The sequence below is a fragment of the Aptenodytes patagonicus genome, chromosome 3 (genome assembly GCF_965638725.1).
Source record: "Aptenodytes patagonicus chromosome 3, bAptPat1.pri.cur, whole genome shotgun sequence".
In the NCBI taxonomy this organism is placed as follows: Eukaryota; Metazoa; Chordata; class Aves; order Sphenisciformes; family Spheniscidae; genus Aptenodytes; species Aptenodytes patagonicus.
Window position 1 is genome coordinate 94739114 of NC_134951.1, and position 21424 is coordinate 94760537.

General features: G+C 36.3%; 1 protein-coding gene across 2 annotated transcripts in view; it reads left to right on the top strand.

Moving 5' to 3' along the window:
* BIRC6 (baculoviral IAP repeat containing 6) overlaps window positions 1-21424 on the top strand; it is a 189855-nt gene that overhangs the window by 48120 nt on the left and 120311 nt on the right. For both annotated transcript variants that reach the window (XM_076334284.1, XM_076334283.1), the window contains exons 13-30: window positions 1469-1629; window positions 4515-4646; window positions 5869-6000; window positions 6277-6455; window positions 7045-7175; window positions 8055-8216; window positions 8325-8456; window positions 8728-8825; window positions 10068-10215; window positions 14581-14714; window positions 15834-15980; window positions 16528-16715; window positions 17362-17676; window positions 18086-18185; window positions 18655-18869; window positions 19057-19265; window positions 19588-19934; window positions 20893-21112. In XM_076334284.1, the coding sequence (XP_076190399.1) occupies window positions 1469-1629; window positions 4515-4646; window positions 5869-6000; window positions 6277-6455; window positions 7045-7175; window positions 8055-8216; window positions 8325-8456; window positions 8728-8825; window positions 10068-10215; window positions 14581-14714; window positions 15834-15980; window positions 16528-16715; window positions 17362-17676; window positions 18086-18185; window positions 18655-18869; window positions 19057-19265; window positions 19588-19934; window positions 20893-21112 (3150 nt within the window). The remainder of the gene's footprint in view (window positions 1-1468; window positions 1630-4514; window positions 4647-5868; window positions 6001-6276; window positions 6456-7044; window positions 7176-8054; window positions 8217-8324; window positions 8457-8727; window positions 8826-10067; window positions 10216-14580; window positions 14715-15833; window positions 15981-16527; window positions 16716-17361; window positions 17677-18085; window positions 18186-18654; window positions 18870-19056; window positions 19266-19587; window positions 19935-20892; window positions 21113-21424) is intronic.

Here is a 21424-nt window from a genome sequence, read left to right on the forward strand (position 1 = left end):
TCGGACATAAAAAAAAAAAACCCCAAACCTCTCCCTGTTTTGCACTGGGCTACGTATTCTCCAAGCCAGAGGAAAGGCGTGAGTGATTCTAAGTTTCTAGTGTTACATTTGCTAACAGAGGTTTTTTTCCCCTGGAGTTGTAGGATAAATTTCCATTACATTTTATTTGCCTAAGTTATTTGTACAGTTAGCTGAAAATTCTTCACTATTGCTTCTTAAATCATAACCACAAGCTCTCTTCTGTCTTTCTTTCGCTTCTGTCCATCTTTCCTCCCAAAATCACTGCTTTTCTACATTGCTTGTTCTGGAAAGCTGGCATGCCATTTCATGATGTGTACCTGGAATCCGTTATAAGTGTATTATACTTGCCTGAGGGAGATACGGCCTTCAGGGATATTACTGTAAAAAAATGCAAAGAATTAAATATATTTGTACCAATCCTTAATCTGTTTTAAAATTTTCTGCACAATACTCAATGTGTAGCATATTATTTGATTTAAATAACCTTTTTGTAATTTAGATGTTAGAAAAACATCTATGATATTTATAGCAGCATACTCAGTTTCTTAGTGTTCTCAGTTATACAATTAAATAATCACAGGCTATCAAAGTTACTACATTTAAAAAAATTATTTACTGATAAATTGAGAAGATCAGGAAGTGCAGTTACTTTAAAAATGTGTACAAATATGATGACGCGTGATTAGTTTTATTTGAATTGCTCTTTGGTTTGAACTATTTTTTGCAAACCTTAGTGTATCAAACTATGGAACTGATCATTGAGGGGTAGTTATTATCTCAAGTTTACACTTTCAGTGTAAGCCAAAGTTGGCTTCAAAAGGAAAATATGACTCATTAAAAGAAAGCTGCATGCATTTTGCACAGCGCAGGTTTCTGACTGTGCACCTGGTAAGAAGCACTTCTCATCCTGTATAAATTATCAAATGTATTTTTAAAAAAATTTGAAACTAGTATTTTGCGTCACCTGGACGTGGCTGCTGTACCACTGGAAAGTGAAATTGTTTAACACTTACCAATGGAGAAGGCCAACTTAAGAGATTGCAAGGTAGTCATGCTTTCATACACTTCACTGATTGATAGGTTCTTTTTTAGTGATTCCCCCCCCCCCTTCCTTTTTTTTTAGAAATGAGTAACTGGAATTTATAGTAATATGGAAACAGTACTGTAATGAAGGTAATACAGAATCTTTTCACTGCTACTTTTATGCGAACATTGATTCGCCTTCTCATCAATTGGCTTATAATGTGTTCTTCACAAAATGAATGTGGTTAACTGCAGCTTGAAAGACTTTTACTTCAGAAATTCATGTGGATGTCAACTAATGCAAAATAAGTTTTTCTTCTTGTTAAAGAAAGTGTGCATAGATGGGGAGTGCACTGGGTAATGCTGCCTGCTTGATCTGAATTCTCTCTTAACACTGGGTCATTGTCGTCTTTTTTCCTGACAGCAACAGCTGGGATGAGCATGTCTTTGAACTGGTTCTACCAAAAGCCTGTATGGTTGGACACGTGGACTTTAAATTTGTTTTGAATTCAAACATCACAAACATTCCCCAGATTCAAGTGACTTTACTGAAAAATAAAGCTCCAGGCTTAGGGAAAGTCAATGGTAAGAAAGAACTTAAGATATTTTTCAGAATATTACTTCTTTTCTCAAACTCATTATTCTCTGTGATGTATATTAGAAGAATTGCTTGAAATTGTGTAAATATTTTGGTTTAACTTATTTTATTTACACGTTATTCTATTTCTCAGCATCATGGCCTGTTTTCATTTACCATGTTTGAATGTAAATTGGGGAAACAAACTGGGTTAACAGTTTCAAAATCCTGAATTTTGTACAAATTTGAGCGTAGCTCAAAAAGGTTGAACTGAATTATTATTCTGTACTGCTTGAATCCTAGAGTCATTAAAAAAACCTATGTTGTCAATTGTATATCATCCTCGAGATTGACTGATGAAACAAATGGTGCTCTTTCAAGTTCTTGATACGTTTAAAAAAATTATAATAAATTATTCCAAGTCACAGAAGGAAATTATTTGCCAGTGCCTCTTGGATGCATAAGAGAAAATAGCAAGGCTTTTTTTGATGTCAGTAGATAAAACCTGGCTTCCTTGGGAATGCTCTCATCATCTGGCTCATTAACTAAGATACGTGAAAGCTGCAGTATGATTTCACTTTTTGTTCCTTGCAGCTTTGACAGGGTAGACCAAAGTTATGAATGCTCTTGCCTTGGGAAGACTCCTAGCTGGACTCTGCATCTTGCTAGCTCTCAGGGAACCTCTGAGGGGGTAGCATAAATTGAAAAGTCACTTCTTTGATGTGGAAGAATTTGTGCCTCCATTGGGATTTTCTTGTGGTGAGAGTGTTCATTGCATGTCCTGCTGCCCTGTCTGCTAGGGATGGAAGGTATTACATGCAGCACTTCCTTTTATTGAGGCATTAATTGGTTATCTTTATGTGGACACCTCTTTTTGAAAAGCTTCTAGAAACTTGGTATTTCAAAGAAATCTTGCTGTTGAATGTTATTAAATTGGCTGCTGGATATAAAATGTGTTTGGGAGAACAACAAGGATGATTTAAAAAGCTCTTTTTTTTCTTTTATATTTTTTTAAATGCTAAGTAAGAACACCCCAGTTAAACAAGGGTAACAGAGTTGTAAATTTTAAAAAGGAATACAGGCATACCAAAGATCACTGACACGCTTTCATATAACTTCTCACTCTGTAGCATCCCCCAGTACTTACCAAGAAAAAAAGTGTGCTGGAGATGCTCCTTAAAGAAATCCTATAAACTGGTGGTTATCCAAGAATAAAATACTCTAGCATAGTAATATTCTTGGAGAAAAGTTTATTCTTTTAAGATACAAGATGGTTTAACAGTTTTAGCAGAAGTGCTAGCTGTGACTGCAGAACAGCAGTCAACACATGTTCTTGCAGATTCTTCCTTTGTTTAATTCTTGAAGGAAACCCTTAACTTTAACATGTAGCAGAATTCTGTTCTATCAAATCAAAAAATAGGACAGCTGGTCCATGTTGCTCTTCTGAACAGAACCTGCTTTGTTTTCAGCATGAATTTTAGAATTCAGTCCATTTGCAGATCTGGATGTCAGAATTAATCTGAAAACCTTCACCTGTGAAACAAAACAGTAGAATAAATGCTAAACTTTTGCTTAATGTTTCAGTTTTAAAAATTGCTGAGCAAACAGTTCCATGAGTTGGTAATTCTCTGAAGACATTTGATTTGGCTGTGAAATAAAATGCCAGGGCTTTTTGTGGATGCTTTACAGTACAGCATACTGAAAATAAGACATGACAGAGCTCTTCCAGAAAGTGACGTTTCACTTCCTTACATGCAGTGTAGTGGAATTTGCTTTTATCTGTTATGGATAGGGTGGAGAATAACGCATGGAGTCAAGGGCCAGGGTATACCCAGGCAGTCTGGAAAGGGCTGGGGAATATGAGAGCGCCTGCGAGGCAACCTTGGCAAGGTCTTTTTTTCTTTTTGATTCAGTAGGATTGGGGAGCCTCAACTAACCAACATCCTCTCAAGTCTTATTGCATTGAAGTTGCTTCCTACCCTTTTTCAATTTCTTGGGTTTTGGAAAAGGACCTTAATGACATTTGCTGTTTTTTCTACACACTACTGAGTGAAGTAATAGAACGCTAATGATTTCAGTATAAGGGAAGGCAAACCTAGATAATTTATATCTGTGCTGGATGTTAACCAAAATGTCCTAATCCCAGGGAAAAGTAATATTAAAGATTGTTTGGTGGCTCTTGAAAAGGTATAAAATCTTCAGACTGAAATTCAGTTAACTCCCCCCCACCCTGCGTCCCTCCCCCCTTCCCTTCTCTCCTTCCATAGGGTGAGAAAGGAACTGAAATTTTAAGATAATGAGACCTAAGGAAGATCTGTAGGGGAGAGTTTATTCAGTTGTTTTTTGTATGACAGGAACCCTGGAACAAGTTAAATGTGTAGTGTGTAATAATGGGAAGGCCAGAGGCATAATTCTTCTGGTTTGGAACTAATGTTTTTGATTTGGCATATAATTCACTGCTTCTTGTTCATTTGCTTGCATGTCCTTTTCATCTATGATTCATGAGAACCATTTAATTAAAAAAAGAGCTGTACTTAAGTCTTATCAAAATAATGTCTGATGTTCAGCAGGAGCAATACAGTTATTTTCAGTTTAAATTATCAAGCTTTCAATACTGGAATCTAATTACTTAGGAGTAATCTGCAGTTGATTATTAGGAGAAAAGAATTTGGGCAGTGTTAAAGTAAAACGGGCTGTTTACAGGTCATTCAAAGAAATATTTTTTTAACTATTTGCTGCAAGTTCAGTTGCAGTCCTAATATGAAAAACATGCTTATATTAGAAATAGTGTTTTGGGCAGAAAGCTGATAAAATTGCTATGAAAACTGATGCTTCTGTTTTCTGTGAACCTTAAGCAATGCTTATGAAATCTTGTTAATATTTTTATTTCCAGAAGCAGCAGTAGATAGGCAGATCACATTTCCTCTATCTCCAGCTCATAATATTGAAGTGGAGAGAAATGGAAAACCAGGACTGGTTGAATTCAACGAAGAAATGCAGTATATGGATGTAGAGGAACCACAATGTAAGTTTCATTTATCTTGTTATACCTTGTTTAAAATACGAGCTTGCTTTTTTCTTTTTTTAATGATATACTGGAATTTATTTGCAGAAATTTCTCAGCCATTTAAAATAGACTGATTTCTCAGCCCTTTTCTGTGTTGCCTCTCTTACCGGTCTGTTTACTGTATGAGTTGAAAGTTTAACACAAACACACCAAAAAAAAGTACTGGAGAGTTTTGGTGCTTAAAAGCAGATTAGTGTTTATTTGAATTTAGAAATAGATTGATATGGCACCTTTCTAACTTTAAACTCTTACTCTGTTCCAGCAGTATTTTACTTGGTTTCCTCAGCTAGTTTTAATAGATTTTTTTTCCTTGCATTCCTGGCTTTTGTAGAGACTGCTGCTGTAAACCAAGAAAAATAAACAGCTGGTAAAGAATTCATAACTAGTCATGTTAATTTCCAGCTATATCAGGCTTGCTGTGCTTGTTTTTATAACCTTTTTTGTTAATCAGTACTCTTCCACAAAATCTGTTAGAGACTCTCTAAAAGGCAATCAGATTGGATCCGAGTGAGGAGAGCTACAGACTAAAAATTTATAGTTGGAGTGAATCAGTTCCAGAACTATGATTCTTTTTCTTGGTCCTTTCAACAGTCTTACTTTACACCTTCTCTCCTTTCATGTGATCAGGCTTATCTAGAGCATGATTTTAAATGTCCCTTCCAACCCAAACCATTCTGTGATTCTATGACTCCAAGAAAGGCGTTATAAAGGATGGGGGGAGGGTTCAAAGGGGTGATAAAAGAAGTGCTGGAAGGAGGTTTTTCATGCTGAGAAAGGAGCAGAAGATAAGTGAATGATAATTTTAATATACCACAGGAGAAACAAATCAGTTTGTTTTTTAAACTGTTCTGTCCTGCTTCAGAAAAGACCAAGTGAGAGTTGTGGATCAAAATATATTGGTTCATCATTTTATCAGTTGTGTATTTTGTGGCTCTGAGCCAGTCAATATACATATTATCCATATAATATAACTGAAAATGCTTTGAAAACTGTCATTTACCTTTATTGATTTCACTGAAAAATGGCTTGAAGTGGACCTCAAGTAATTGTTAGTTTTTCTATGTAGAGTTTATATATATTTGGTGATCAGCTTGACAGTGTATTTTTAACTCATGCAAATGATCAGATTTTGTGACTTAATTATGAGTAATTCAGGTCCATATTACTCATGTATTTTAAGGTCTTAGATTGTGTCCTTTTCTGGAGGAGCACAAGGAAGATATACTTTGTGGTCCAGTATGGCTGGCTACTGGACTTGATCTATCAGGACACGCTGGAATGTTGACACTAACAAGTCCAAAGCTTGTTAAAGGTAAACCAGTTTATTATGCTATTCACATGAAGTATGCGTGATTAAAGTGCATCTCATACTTCTGTAGTCAGACTTCGATTTGTATTTATTTTCACATTGACAAATTCTGCTGTATAACACAGTAGTGAGTTACCTTTTCAAACTGATGCTAAAGTACTGTAATTAATGTAGTTGAGCTCTGCTTGTACACTGTATCTGTGAAGTTGAAATGTGTTTACAACTCCCTCTAGTAAGATGCAAATTCTTCCCCCCCTCCTTTTTGTTTTCCACTTTTAGGCATGGCTGGTGGCAAGTACCGCTCATTTTTAATTCATGTTAAAGCAGTGAATGATAGAGGAACAGAAGAAATCTGCAATGGTGGCATTAGACCAGTTGTTAGAATACCATCTCTAAAACCTCAGACTAACAAGGGCCATTCCCTTGCTTCATTGTTGGCAAAAGTTGCAGCAGGCAAGGTAATGAATAGCCAAGAAAGACATCTGTGTTGAAGTTGTAGAACTGGTATGATATATGTAATCTGAAAATGAACTAGCTGTTAAGAGAACTAAGATCCATTAAAAATTACTTTTTTAAGAGTTGACGCTGTGTTAACACCTTCAAGAATCAGAGTTCAACATCTCTAAGTTGTTTCTTCTGTGCAAATTTAGTTGAAAAGGTCTGTTCTGCCACTTTCCTATTCTGAGCACTTGTTTTTGAAACAGATTCTGTTTCCATGAGTGTTTTCAGTAGCTGATCCACCTCATCCTCTTACGCAGATTTTAGTGTGTGTGTGTATTTTACTCTTGATCGTTGTAGTTGTAAGATTGGGTGATATGATGTACATCTTGTGGACATTATTAGAATGGTTAGAACATAATAAATTACAGAACATTGTAAAATTTGATGTTCTGTGTTAAATCAATTAGTGAATAAAAGTAGTCTATTTTAGTACAATGCTCAAACTGAGAGATTTTACTGAACTGTATGCATTTCACTGAACAAGGTATACAAATGAAGCAGTCAAAAATAACATGATTTATGAATTTTTTTTCCTAAAAAAATCAGGAAAAGCCATCTAGCAAAACTGAAGCCACTAATTCTTCAAGAAAATCAGATAATCTGAGAGGCTGTGACTTACTTCAAGAAGTCTCTGTAACGATTCGAAGATTTAAAAAAACTTCCATTTCAAAGGAAAGGTTAGTAGGTGTTTTATAATTCTAAAAAATATTAGCTTTAGTTACACTTCTCATAAAATACTTAGTTCTCAAAATAGCTCAGGTCAAACCACTGTTTCAAGTTGTCATTTCATAAACATATTTTATATGGAAAATCCTGTAAATTGTGAGTTCGAGGGCACTGTGCTGTGCAAGTTGTGGTAGAATAACACCATGCATGAAATTGTATGTTGAGTGATTATTTGCCTGACTTGAAAAGGCAAATGTAAATAAGTTTTCTTGGTAAATTAGATTAAAAAAAAATCTGTCCAAATAATTTAAGGAAGCATCTTTCCTTTCTATTTCCACATGTTGTCTTGTTTCTTACAGTAGAGAGTATATTATTTGTCAGAAAGTTTAGAATCAAATTTAACTAACAAGTTGTTACTCCAAAAAATCGTTGAAGTCTCTATGGATTGGTACTACAGACCCAAATATGAATAATACAGTATTTAATTTGTATTACCAACTGCCACCCCACAATGATGGCACTGGCTGTAATGGGCTTAAAGAGGTCAAAGAGGCTGCAAAGAGGTATGTGCAAATGGTTGCCAAAGAGTGTTGTAGATGATGGAAGTTTGTTTAGGTTTAGAAGTTACTGGACAAGTTAATAGGGAAAAAAAAAAATCCCTGAAGTTTACTAAATATACAGTAACCTAGGAAGTTCTATGAGCAGGAAATAGGAAGATTGAGAATGTGTTCACGGAAAGTATCATATATGCTTGTGTACTAATTTTACTCTCATCTAGGCATCTTTTTTTCACCGCTCCTAAGACAGGATACAAAGCTGGAGGGACATTTTAATGGGAGAACGGCCATATTGGATAATTCTGGTTTTTATTTCCCTCCCCTCCTCCCTAGAGTTCAACGGTGTGCCATGTTACAGTTTTCAGAGTTCCATGAGAAGCTGCTCACCACTCTTTGCAAGAAGACAGACGATGGTCTGACTACAGAACATGCTCAGAGTCTTGTACTAGACACGCTTTGTTGGCTGGCTGGAGTGTATTCAAACGGACCTGGCAGGTAAGAGAGAAATTGTGTTTAAATTAGCATGGCTATATCTCAGTATCAGCTCAGTTAAAAAAATAAAGTTTTATATGATTCTCTAAAGTATGCAACTTGTTTTTACAGCTCAAAGGAAGGAAATGACAGCCTGCTTTCTAAAACACGTAAATGTGTCTCTGATATAATACGTGTTTGCTTCTTTGAAGCTGGGCGGAGCATAGCTCACAAATGTGCACGATTTCTTGCACTATGCATCAGGTCAGTGCTAATTATATATATTCATTTTTACATATTTATATTTTATATATATTTGGGGGTTTTGCGTGCAGTCTGAATTGTATATACGTGTTTGTTACTGTTTAACATTGAATTTATAAAGCAACAAGATCTGGAAGATCTTCTGTTGAGGAAAAATGTGTTAGGGTATGACTGCAAAGAACATCAGTCTTTCAACTTCATCTTCTGGAGGAGATTTCATGTTTCGTTCTTACTTCATTAAATGTTAAAGCGTCTGTGTGTTTCTTTGTAGCAATGGCAGGTGTGACCCGAGTCAGCAGGGGTTTGGATCAGTTCTTCTAAAAGCTTTACTTGACAATATGCCTCTTTTGCCTGCTGCTGCAACAGGTGGTATGTATACAATGTTTGTTGTCATAAAAATACACAGTACATTTGTTGTTTGGCATGTTTTTTTGGACTCTCTTGTGAAATAAGAATTAGGTAATTGTTCAGTTAGTACAAACTGCTTCTTGGAGTGGCCTGGTCAGGTGGTATTCAAGTATGAAGTATGCATTTGTAGATGATGGAATTTTAAGCAAATTAGCTTGCTTAAAATGGGGTGCTAAGGCACTGACATTTTTGGGAGAGCTAAAGTAAGTTTTGCAAGAATTTTCAAAGGCGTTCAGCAACCATAGATTCTGTTGACATAAGTGAGAGTCAGGATTGTCTGTTATTTCTGAAAATTAGGAGATTTATTCCAGGGAGCCTGGCTATCCAAATGATGTCCAACTAGCAGTCCACTTCTGTTACTTCTGTACCAAAAGGAAATTTTTAACTAAATTAAATTCCTTCTTCATTTACATTGCAGAGTAATGGTATCTTAGCACTTTGAAGCCTTTTGAGTGCCAGATAGACTGGGAAGATGACTTTAGCACTCGTATTTGGGGTGGCAAAATACGTTTGCTTTGTGTTTTTCACAGTATGACGCTGTTGAATTGCATCTAGCTTGGCATCACTAAGGGGTCTTGCAGGAAAATTAGTTTGCAGTCCAAGATGCTTGTTGTGCTGCCACTCAGGTAGAAACATTTAACACGCTGTTATTGAGGGTATGGAATGCACAGGGGGAAGGAGGAAGCTGAGGTTTGTGTTTCCATACTGCACTGTGCTCCCAGAACTGACCTGTAAGGAAACAGTGCCTCCAGCAAATACAGAATAAGGAGGCAGCAGCCAAAAAAAGAGGATAAGAGGAGAGGGAAGAGTTGAATCTAGAGTAAGTCTTGGCTCTGAAGGGATTGGAACCCCTAGCCTAGCACCTTAGTGTATCACGAGCATTTTGATTGTTGTGCTTAGTAGAAACACTGGGCAGAAGCAATGAAAGAAGTATGTGTGAAGCTGTCTCTTGGGAACCTTTTTTTTCTTCAATTATGAATTAGTTGGTAAGAGAATTTGAAGTACTTGGGGAAATTAATGATTACAGAATGGTTCTAAATAGAAATCTCTCAAAAAAACGGGAGGGGGAGAATGCTTCCTAGTCTGTATTCACTAACCATTAGATACTTCATTTATCACTTCCATTGATTATGCTTCAAAGTATGCTTTCTGAGTGGAAAATTCACATCCCATTTCACCTGAAATTTTTTTTTTTTAATGCAGGATCTGTGTATTGGTATTTTGTATTGCTGAATTATGTGAAGGATGAAGACTTGGCAGGATGTAGTACAGCTTGTGCATCATTGCTAACTGCTGTGTCCCGACAGTTGCAGGATCGCCTAACACCTATGGAAGCATTACTTCAAACAAGGTACTAAGAAATGGTGGTTGTTTTAAACTTAATAAAAGCAAACATACAAACTGTCTAATGCCATCCTCTGGTGTTCTGAAAAAGGTTGGCTGTTTAAAAAAAGATGCATTTTGCCGTATTTGTTTGAGCAAAAATTAATTTGATACGGCTCTGGAAAACAGTTTTGACTTGTGCAAAGTTAAAGGTGAATTTAATTGCTATCCTGCAATTTACAGTGCACTTTAAAGCAGAAAATGTGTACGTAATGTTTGAAGTCTGTGCAATCCTTAAGTTAGTATTTATGATTTTTAGTTTAAAGATTAATAAAGCATGTCCTATTTTGAGTATGGGAGGGAATCAAATATACTCTGAATAGTTTCAGTTCTGCATAACGCTACACAAAATTGTAGTCTCTCTGTAAACTGACGATACATTTAATGTATTGCTACTAACAGCCAGATTCTAAGTGTAGAGACCTGGAGTAACTTACTGGGAATGCAGGTTCTTATTATAAATTATATATCAGTGTAATTTCAGACTGTGATGTTGCATCTTTTACATATTGAACTGATTGGCCATTTAACTTTGGATTTACGTGATACCTAAAGGAAGTCTCCGGTGGTTCAGTTTTGTAGCAGTTCCCAAAGCCATATTATGATGATGGGAACATGCTGCTGTTAGACAGCTCTTTCGATTGTGATTTGTGGGCAAGAGTTTTCCTCCAAGTCAACCAAGATCAAGGTAGAAGAGGTTTGGTAGAGGTTAGTTCAGAATCTTCAGATCAAATTGAAAATTTAGTAATCTTCAGTTTTCGAGGGGGGGATGTTTGGTTGGGTTTTTTTAAAAGGACTATAATCCCAAAATACTTGATAAAAACTTGTTCTCAGGTGTTATACTTGGATCCTTATCATGCTCTCTCCTACATTCCTCTTCTCAGTTATTATTTTATTTCACTATCTGTAATCCTTGCAGTTGATTAGAAGACTTATCCCAGCAATAGAAGTGGTGACTGGATAATGGAGAATTTTAAAAAATACACAAAGTGAACTGGAAAAATAAAAGGTTTTGTGTTTTCATGTTGAATTTTCTTTAGAAACCAAATGTGGTGGAGAAAAACGTGAAAATTCCACTTGACATGAGAATGGCACCTTTCTGTAGGAATTGACTCATTCCTTCATATAGATTGTTTCCAAGTACCTCCTTTAAACAGCATATCTGAAATAGAAGTTCTTTTCCTTTCCAGTTGCCCGCTTTTGACTTTGGCACATGTGACATTTCAGATCCCTTAGTGGTGAACGCAGCTGTCTGCATCTCGAGAGAAGCTTTCTGAAGTGAGCCCCTGTTCTTGGCATCCTTCAAGCTTAGGTTTTCTGAATGTTTCTAGATGGTGTTTTACTGATTTTCTTCTTGGAACTAAATTTGCTTTCTCTTTTTAACTCAGTATCCCCATAGTTAGGATAAGAATAGCAGCAGATGCATCTCTCTAATCCCATACTTGATTACTATAGCTCTGTCTCTAGCAAGGACTGACTTTCTTGACTTAGTTTACTAATTTAGGCAGAATTTACTAGCCTTTCCTTTATATGTCTACAGATCAAGAGAATACTGTCATTTCTCTTTTTTTTTTTTAACATATAAGATAAGTATTAATATATTTTTTTTTAAAAAAAGATAAATTAGTAGGCAGCCGTTGCTTTACTCTTTTTCCCTTCCCTCTCCCTGAGTTGTATTTCATCATATTTGTGTGCATTTGTGTTGCAGAGTTTCTAGTATTGTTTTTTTCTTCTTTGTCATTGTTCCCAGGTACAATAGCCTATTATTTGGTAATCAAATAAAAGCAGATGTCTGCTTAAAGGATCTGCACATTCATTTTGTCTTAAGGCAGAGTAGTGCTCATTTTACTATCATGTGCCGCAATAAAGCAAGTAAAACTTGCAAGGATAAGGCCAGATGGGTGTGTTATATGACTTGCAGTTCAGAGAACAACAAAAAAGGGATTTCAGACAGTGTTTTAGGCTGTCCTACAACAAAGCAGGTTGGTTTGTTTCTAGCAAATCTGACGAATTTCTCCAGTCTGTTCTTGAAAGCACCTGATTAAAGTAGTGGTGGAATTTAATTATTCTAAATATTGTGAGCTATTACATGGCTTAATTATTCTTATCATTAACACTTGAACTGTCCTCCTACCCATGTCTAATCTGAAATCTCTCCTGCTGCAACTAAAGCCTTTTAATGTTTGTGTCCTGTCCACCTTGGTGATAAAGAGCAGATTATTTAATTCTTAACAAATTTTGGATGTCTAGAGGATGTTTCTATCTTGATCATATTCTCCAGATCTGTAGTCATTCTTAAAGCATTTCCTTGAGCTGTTCTCTTTGGTCCTCATCTTCCTTGAATTGTAGTACACAAAATTGTAAACATTATCCCGGTTAAGATCTCTGAGTAAAGCAGAAGAGGTATTTCACATTTATATTCATTACTGCATAGATGAATAGGGTGATGGATTTTTTTTTTCTGTGACATTGTTGATTCATTCTTTGTTTTTTGTTGATGTAACTTCTATATCCTTTTCCAAAAAGTGTGTCTAATGAAGCTTAAAACTGAACCTTATTCCTGCTGAAGTATCAGTAAAAGGCACTATGCTTATTGAAATAAACCTGGGTTGGACAGAATATATTTAACTCTCTGCAATACATTCAAATTCTGATCCTATTCTGCAAAGCTCTTGTAACCCCTTTTTAGGTTTTATCATCTGCTTACTTAATAAATCAAACTCTTCACTTAAATCATGCAAGTAATCAGTGTTAATGTTGAGCTGACCTAATTTATTGAGTTTGTAAATCTGAGGTCTAAAACAGGCCATGAAGGTACCCTACTGAATTTCGTCTGAGCATTTTTGTGTGTTTTAGTAACCACTTTAAAGTAGCATGTTGTCCTACTTTGCTTATGAATAAAGGTCATGCAGCAAACACGTCAGTCTTGCTAGATGTGCAGTACGCACTTTTTCTGCGTAGTGCATGCTTGTAGAGAGCAACCTAGATTCATCTAATACGTGTTGTTCTTAGTATAAAGTTGTCGTCTTAAATTTGCTACCTTGTAGGGGCTTGTAAGTAACTCGGTTGGGGAATGTATGTTAAATGGGTTGATCTGTAATTCTCAGATTTTCTTTCCCCCCTCTCTCTCTCTCTCTCTCTCTTTTTTTTTTTTTTTTTTAAGATCTGTATTAATTATTGCCCTTTTGTATAACATTTTCTGACTAGTTACAGTCTTAGTATTGTGTGGCAAAAAGCATTTAGCCCAGCTAGCGTGGAAGCATTTTAACATTCAGAGAAGTCTAGAACCTGTTCTACCTTGTTGCTGGTGTTGTAGTATTCGTGTAGACGTTTATCCTTTTGTGACTGCTTGATCAAAAAAGACGTTTAAACACCCCAGCCTTCTCAGCATTACCTGTTGGGGGCCTTCCTTGCTTGCTAAAGAACAGAGAAGCTGCTTGGAGGCAGAGGGAAAAGGGAGTGGAAGAACTTCCTGTCGCTGCTGATGTGTTCATGGAAATATTTCATATTTGTTCTGGCTCTTGCCAGTCAAAGTGCAAAGTGTTATATGTTTCTCACTTTTGTACCTACACAGATGCATTCTTTCTTTCTATTCTGCTTGATAATTTGGCCTGATTTCCATTTTTTCTCCTCTTGTCAGTTGCTGGTAATAGGTATTGGTACACAGAAAAACCAATACTGATTTTGTTATTACTTTGGATTTTCCTTTTTCTTGGCTTATAAAACCCTAATTGATTTGGGATCACCTTGTTACCTGAGTGATTGTATTTTTTTTTTTTCCCCTGCAGTACTGCCAGAGTAGGAGTAATGAGATTTTCTTCTGTTGAGAGATTTAAAGTACTCGCAAGTGTTGATTGGTATCCCTAGCAGCATTTCCTTTTTTCTTCTTACTTCAGCTGGAAGAACAAGCTGAGGTGGAATTTCTTTGCTGTTTTGGAAAACAATGCTGTGTTTTTATTGACTTCAGATAAATGTCTGATTTACCATATGCAGGTGTGCATATTGCTGTGGCTAATTGTCTAAGGCTTTAGTTCTAGTTTCCGTGTCTGAGTGTGATTGTGTGTCATGTTTCCAGCACAGTATTACATCTTCAAAACTATTTAGTAACAAAGAGTTACTTATTTAGCATCATAAGTTGTTTGAAAAGGTCACCTAATAAATGACTCGAATGAAATATAAGTAAATGGTAATTTCTAAGATATGTCAGTTGAATGAAAAGAATAGTTTGGAATATAATAAATCCTGATGATTAAATACTTGGCCTTTTTCTGTAAATAATTTAATATAAATTCTTGTTGTTTGAATAGTGCTGTTTGTCTTATTCCTTTTGCAGATATGGATTATATAGTTCACCTTTTGATCCAGTTCTGTTTGATTTGGAAATAAGTGGCTCTTCTTGTAAAAATGTATACAACAGCAGCATTGGAGTACAGTCAGATGAAATTGATTTGTCTGATGTTCTATCAGGTACGTATGTTTAACAGTAACCTATTGTGGAAGAATTGATAATTCTCTCTATTATACTGTTTTCCTTTAGTGAAGATGTGGTTTTATACTTTCCATCTGTTTTATAGCTGTACATAATGAAGTTCAAGATACTCTCTTGCTTCGTGAGATCTCTTACATTTCCTGTAGCCCTTAGGACAAGAAAAAAGCCTCTTTCTGGAATCTGTTCTTTTCTTATCCTGTAGAAGATCTAAGAAAAGGCTAGAGATTAAACAGAAAGGCTGCTATCATTCACTGGGTCAGAGTCATCTAGGAAGCATCTGTCGCTTCTATTGAGCAGCTTCCTTGAGATACATTATTATTCAGTTAGACTAGCAACCATCTCATAGGCAGAGAAACCTAAATGGATTTTTCTGAAGTCGGGAAGCTGCCATATGGCACTCTTCTACTTAAATATTACAGATTTAATGAGATATTTTTTCTGTTTCAGAGGCATTAAAATACCTTAGAAGCATATTTGTATCTATCCTCTCAGGTTAGTTCATAAGTGAATCTTTAGGCCATGGAATGTCCTAAGAATGAGATAATTTTTACCTGTCAGGAAAGTCTTTTCATAGCAAGCATATTCATCAGTCATCATGACTCCTTTCCTTTTCTTGTATGCTCTTGTCCATCTCCTTCCCATCCCTCCCTCTATACAACACTGAATTTGTTAGTATATTGAATAAGTCTAGTTTTTATACTAACTTGGTATATGATCTTAGTCGGTCTGTTATTTTCTTTCTCCTCCTTTCCAGTGACATCAATGTATTTTTGCAGGCTAATTTTCTCACAGTGTAGAAAGTATAGAGCATCCATATATAATTTATTTCTGGAATTAAGAAGGTTACACTATGCTTCTGCTGTCACATTTGATAGTTTACTTATTAAGGTACTCTGTTCAGATTTGGCAACATTATCCATTTTAAAATATACTTCTATTTACATTGTGGATGTGATAGTAGTAAGGTGTTTGTTCCACAACATGAAGTAATAAAATATGTGGATTGTATTTAGTTGTCCCTTTCGACTCTTCATGACTTGAAATGTCGCTATCAAGAAAACATTAGCTGATTGTGCAGATATTTATTTCTCTTTCAGGAAATGGGAAAATAAGTAGCTGTGCAGCTGCTGAAGGTAGTTTTACTTCCCTTACTGGACTTCTGGAAGTTGAACCTCTGCACTTTACCTGTGTTTCAACAAGTGATGGAACTAGAATAGAAAGGGACGATGCAAGTACGTTTACTGGTATATACAATTTTTCATTTTTTTCTACTTAGCATAGTTCCACAGTATGATATTTTTAATTGGACATAATGAGCACTGTTTGACAAACAGATTGCTTATAGTTTTATGTGTTGAAATGTTTTGGGGTTTTTTTTTTTAAATAGTTATTCTGTGTGAAGTTAAACTTCTTAGAGCTAAACAAACAAACTGGATTCCAAATTTATTAATTTGAATCAATTTGTTTCTATCAGAGTATAATATACAAGCTTGTATCTTTACCTTACAGTCTTGTGTGGTGAAAGAATTCCAGGGCATCAGGTGGCTCTTCTGTAATGAAAATGTTGCATGTATCATGAGTGTGCATAGTCTATAACTATATATATGGTTTATAGACTATATATACTTTGTAATTCAAGATGATGTTACTTTGTAGCAAAAACTGGATAAAAGGACATATTTCTCATTTTTACATTGCTCTTAACAATTAGCAAGCAATTAAATTAAAGGTGTGTTTTATCATTTCTTTTCTACATACATGTTTTTGTTTTGTTTGTTTGTTTCATGCCAGTGAGTACCTTTGGGGTTACCCCAGCAGTTGGTGGCCTCTCTTCTGGAACGGTTGGGGAAGCCTCGACAGCACTGAGTTCAGCAGCCCAGGTAGCTTTGCAGTCTCTCTCTCATGCAATGGCCTCAGCCGAGCAACAGCTCCAGGTGCTGCAAGAGAAACAGCAGCAGCTTTTGAAGCTTCAGCAACAGGTTGGAGGCTATTTGGCTATTTTTTAATGCTGTCTCTAAACTTCAAAAGCTGAGAAAGTAGTTGCAGAGCTAGTCACCTTTTTTTTTCTTTTTTTTTTCTTTCTCTGTAGTGTATTTGAGGAAGGAACAGCTCTGCACCAAGGATCACTCTTATTAAGCAAAATGCTGAGAGTGTCTCCCATGCTGCTTTGGTCTTTCAGACTTGTTTTTTGTGTATTTTGAGGGTGGGTTGGGAGTTTGTATTAAAACTAAGTCTTAATACATAAGTATATCACTCTGAAATTTAAAAAGCCCGCTGAAATGAAAAGCGCAATTGCCGACACAGGGAAGTACCAGTCGTAAAGCCATTGTCACCATGAAGCTTGGCTGTGTTGTCTCTACTTTGCTGTTCAGTTGTAGGTTTTTTATTATTATTTGATTACTCCAATTAATTACTTAGTTACTCATGTTCCTCAGCAAGTGAGGTCAAATTGAATAGGGTTTCATTTTTCAGCTTATAGTTGGACATCTAACATGCCTATGTTGAAGGTAGCTTGGATTTATTAAATCCAGTTTTATAATGAAAGTTGAACTCGTAGTTCAGTACTACTACTGTGTTCACAAGCAGTATTATCTGTTACATACACTGCTTTCATTTTCCCTACAGAAAGCTAAGCTGGAAGCAAAACTGCATCAGACAACAGCAGCGGCAGCAGCAGCAGCATCAGCAGTTGGTCCTGTTCACAACTCTGTGCCTTCTAATCCAGTAGCAGCCCCAGGGTTCTTCATCCATCCTTCAGACGTCATTCCACCCACACCAAAAACAACTCCTCTATTCATGACTCCACCTTTGACTCCACCTAATGAGGCAGTTTCTGCTGTTATTAATGCAGAGCTTGCTCAGCTTTTCCCTGGTTCAGTCATTGATCCCCCAACAGTTAACCTTGCAGCACATAACAAAAATACAAGCAAGTCTAGAACGGTAATTATTTTTGTTTCTTTTTCTTATAGAAACAAGATGCTGTAAGCCTTATCAGGATCTAATTTGTACTTGAGTGCTAGTAAATATCTGTTTATTTGGAAAGGATATGAAAATTACATCACTAAATTTAGACCATATGAAAAGGAAGACTTCTGAAAGCAAGATAGAGTTATTATAGTACCTCAAATGGCTTCTTTTAATTGGAGCTAGCTTAACTGTATAAGGAGTTATTAATGCTTTGAGCTTAATAGTTATGGTTCATGCTCAAATCTAAATGTAGTGAGGTGTTGTCAAAATTGTACATCTTTAAATCACAAGAGGTTTTCTTACAGTCTTTTGTAAAGAACAGCTTATTATAAATGCATGTATTTTAATGATTTAATTTTACTGATGTTTTCCCGCTCCTCAGAATCCACTTGGATCCGGTCTTGCTCTTGCAATATCTCATGCTTCACATTTTCTTCAACCTCCACCTCATCAGTCAATTATTATAGAGCGAATGCACTCAGGTAAAACCAGAATTCCTAATAATAATTTTGACACATTTTCTAATTAGAAGTGGAATATTTTCCAGGGTCTTAAGTAAGTTGCTTAGCTGCAGTCTAACTTGGCTTTCCAAAGAAAAGATATTTCTCAGTTTGCATTTCTGTTGTATCTGGAAGTTTAGGACCCAGCATTCAGTGATGTTTACCAAGTTGAAAAATCCTGGGGGCTGGGGGAGTATGTTTGGTCTCTGGACAGAGCACCTGTTCTGAAATGATGCATAAAAAGCGTAACAACTTTAAGTTGAAGCCAAAATTTTCTTTTCAATGGGTGCAAGCTGTAGTGAGAGATTCTGAGATTGTGCAGCTATTTTTAACCTCAAATATACACCTTTTGAACAATATATAAACGATGGCTTTATTGTTTGAGAAGAAACATCTCTTTGCTGGTTAGCATGCACTGGTATTTTAGGCAATCCTGTGGTTTTTCCCCTAGGTGCAAGAAGATTTGTGACCTTAGATTTTGGAAGACCTATATTACTGACGGATGTATTGATTCCCACTTGTGGAGATTTGGCTTCTTTGTCAATTGACATCTGGACTTTAGGAGAAGAAGTGGATGGAAGGCGACTGGTAGTGGCTACTGACATTAGCACACATTCGCTTATTTTACATGACTTGTTGCCACCCCCAGTTTGCAGGTTTATGAAGGTAAAAGGAGATAGACTGCGTACTCTATCTTTTAAACTGTTGATCTTTGTTAGTATGTGAACTTTCTTTTAAGTTCTCTTCAGACCAAACTTTAGTTGGCTATAAATTTTTTATGAGTTTTTGACTTGGTGTTTATTTTGCCTGTTTTGATACAATTGTGTCACAGTATAGTTGTGTTCTCTTTCAGATCACTGTTATTGGTCGATATGGTAGCACAAATGCCAGAGCAAAAATCCCATTAGGATTTTATTATGGCCATACCTATATCTTACCCTTTGAAAATGAGCTGAAACTAATGCACGATCCCCTCAGAGGAGAAGGTGAAGCTGCAAATCAGCCAGAAATTGACCAACATTTGGCAATGATGGTTGCGTTGCAAGAAGACATACAATGCAGGTTAGAAGAAAAAAATATATGTACTTAGTAGTTATTTTAACTTAAAAAACTGGGATATCATAATGTTACAGATTTTTTTTTCTTCCCATGATATTCTTCAGACCAAAGAAAACTCTGCCTTTGTTGTAGAGTTGTTACAGTGAATATCTTTATAGCAGTAACAAAGCCTACCACTGTATTTTTTTTTTTTTTTTTTTTTTTAGTATCTGTTTTAACAGTGCATTCAAAATGGACCAGAAGTTGTCTTCTGGCAGGGTGACTGTCAAATGTATTGCCATTTGCTAATGTCTATTGAATTGTGTGTTGGAATGTTTCCCTTTAGGTACAACTTGGCCTGTCATCGGTTAGAAATCCTTCTGCAGAGTATTGACCTGCCACCACTCAATAGTGCTAACAATGCCCAGTACTTTTTACGAAAGCCAGACAAGGCAGTAGAAGAAGATAGCAGAGTATTTTCTGCTTACCAGGACTGCATTCAGCTACAGCTTCAACTCAACTTGGCTCACCATGCTGTTCAGAGGCTCAAAGTAGCTTTAGGTGCAAGCAGGAAAACGCTGAAGGAGCAATCTGATCCAAAAGAGTTGATTCAGATGTCATCCACAGAACAGTTACGCACCATCATTAGATACTTACTGGACACTTTGCTTAGTTTGCTTCATTCTTCCAATGGTTAGTATTTTTTGAGGTTTTGATATTTTTGTCATGTTTGTAGAAACAATTTACCATTGCTTCTATTTCTTGATCTGTACTTTCCCACTAGAAAGCTTTTAAACTATGTTCAGATATGTTTTACTATGATTGTAGTAGCTGGTAACATACAGTGTAAAGTTTCACCAGTGACACCAAGCCAACCTAACCACTTCCTGCTCCCAAAAAGGATAGGGGAGGGTGTCGAGGTCCTTCTCCCTTTTCCATAGTCCTGGCTGCATATTCTTTTGTTCAGATAGTCATCTGAGCCTTCTGTGGGCTGATTCAGTTTGTTGAAGTATCAAAAGACTGCCCAGGTAGAATACTCATGTTGTTTTCGTAGGTAGAATCAGCTTGTGGAAGGATTTGTGGGCATTGAAGCCTGTGCAACACTGGGGATGGATTAGGCAGTTAGAAGTGGGGAGGGGAAGCAGAAATGGCTTCTGTGGGGGGGAAAAAAAAAGTCATAAAACCAGTATCTCTACTCAGTTAATGATTTTTAATATCCAGTAAGGATTTTTATTTCCTAAACTTTCCATTGAAAGAGTTCTTGGCAAATTGAAATTGAAAAGTCTGAGTAGGAGTGGTGGGTTTAAAAAAAAAAAAAAAAAAAAGCAGAACATTGCTATATTGATAGATAGGTGTGTCTGTCTTTGTAATTTTCTGTGCCAGTTTGTTCTTAAGCATAATGATGGTTTGGTTTTTGCTTTGTGTAGATTCCTTGGGGGTATTTGTACTGACATGAAATTGATTTGGTTTTGACCAAATAGCCTGGTCCTTATGGGTTACCTGTAAATTACTGTCTCCCTATGTGTTCCCTCCTCCTTCCCCACTGTGCCAATTAGTCTAAAGTTTTAAAAACTTCCTGCAAACTTTTTCCTCCTATGTTTTCAAGCCATTGCCTCCTTAAGCATAGTTGCTTGTTCTCTTTTCTTAAAAGGGCACTCTGTTCCTGTGGTTCTGCAAAGTACTTTTCATGCTCAAGCTTGTGAAGAATTATTTAAACACCTGTGTATCAGTGGAACCCCAAAGATACGATTGCATACTGGCCTTCTGCTTGTTCAGCTCTGTGGAGGAGAAAGATGGTGGGGTCAGTTTCTCTCAAACGTACTGCAGGAGTTATACAACTCAGAGCAACTTCTCATATTCCCACAAGACAGGTAAGGTGTAAGTCTATAATGATACATTACCTGTGGACCACTTAAGTAATTCAATTGTTCATAACTTAACATTGGCATTGATAAAATGTGACTGAAGGATACTTATCCATCTATTCCATTGACTTAAGACATAGTCCCAAAAAAGCACTGCAAATGATAAATGTCTGATTGCAGTTATTTATTGCACCGATTTGGTGCTTGCACCACAATAAGTTGCTATTTTTCCTTACTTGGAGGTCTTCGCATACCTAGCAGGATTGCTCCCCGGTGTCAAAAATTGCCTTCTCCTTTATCAGGCTTAAATGCACCCTC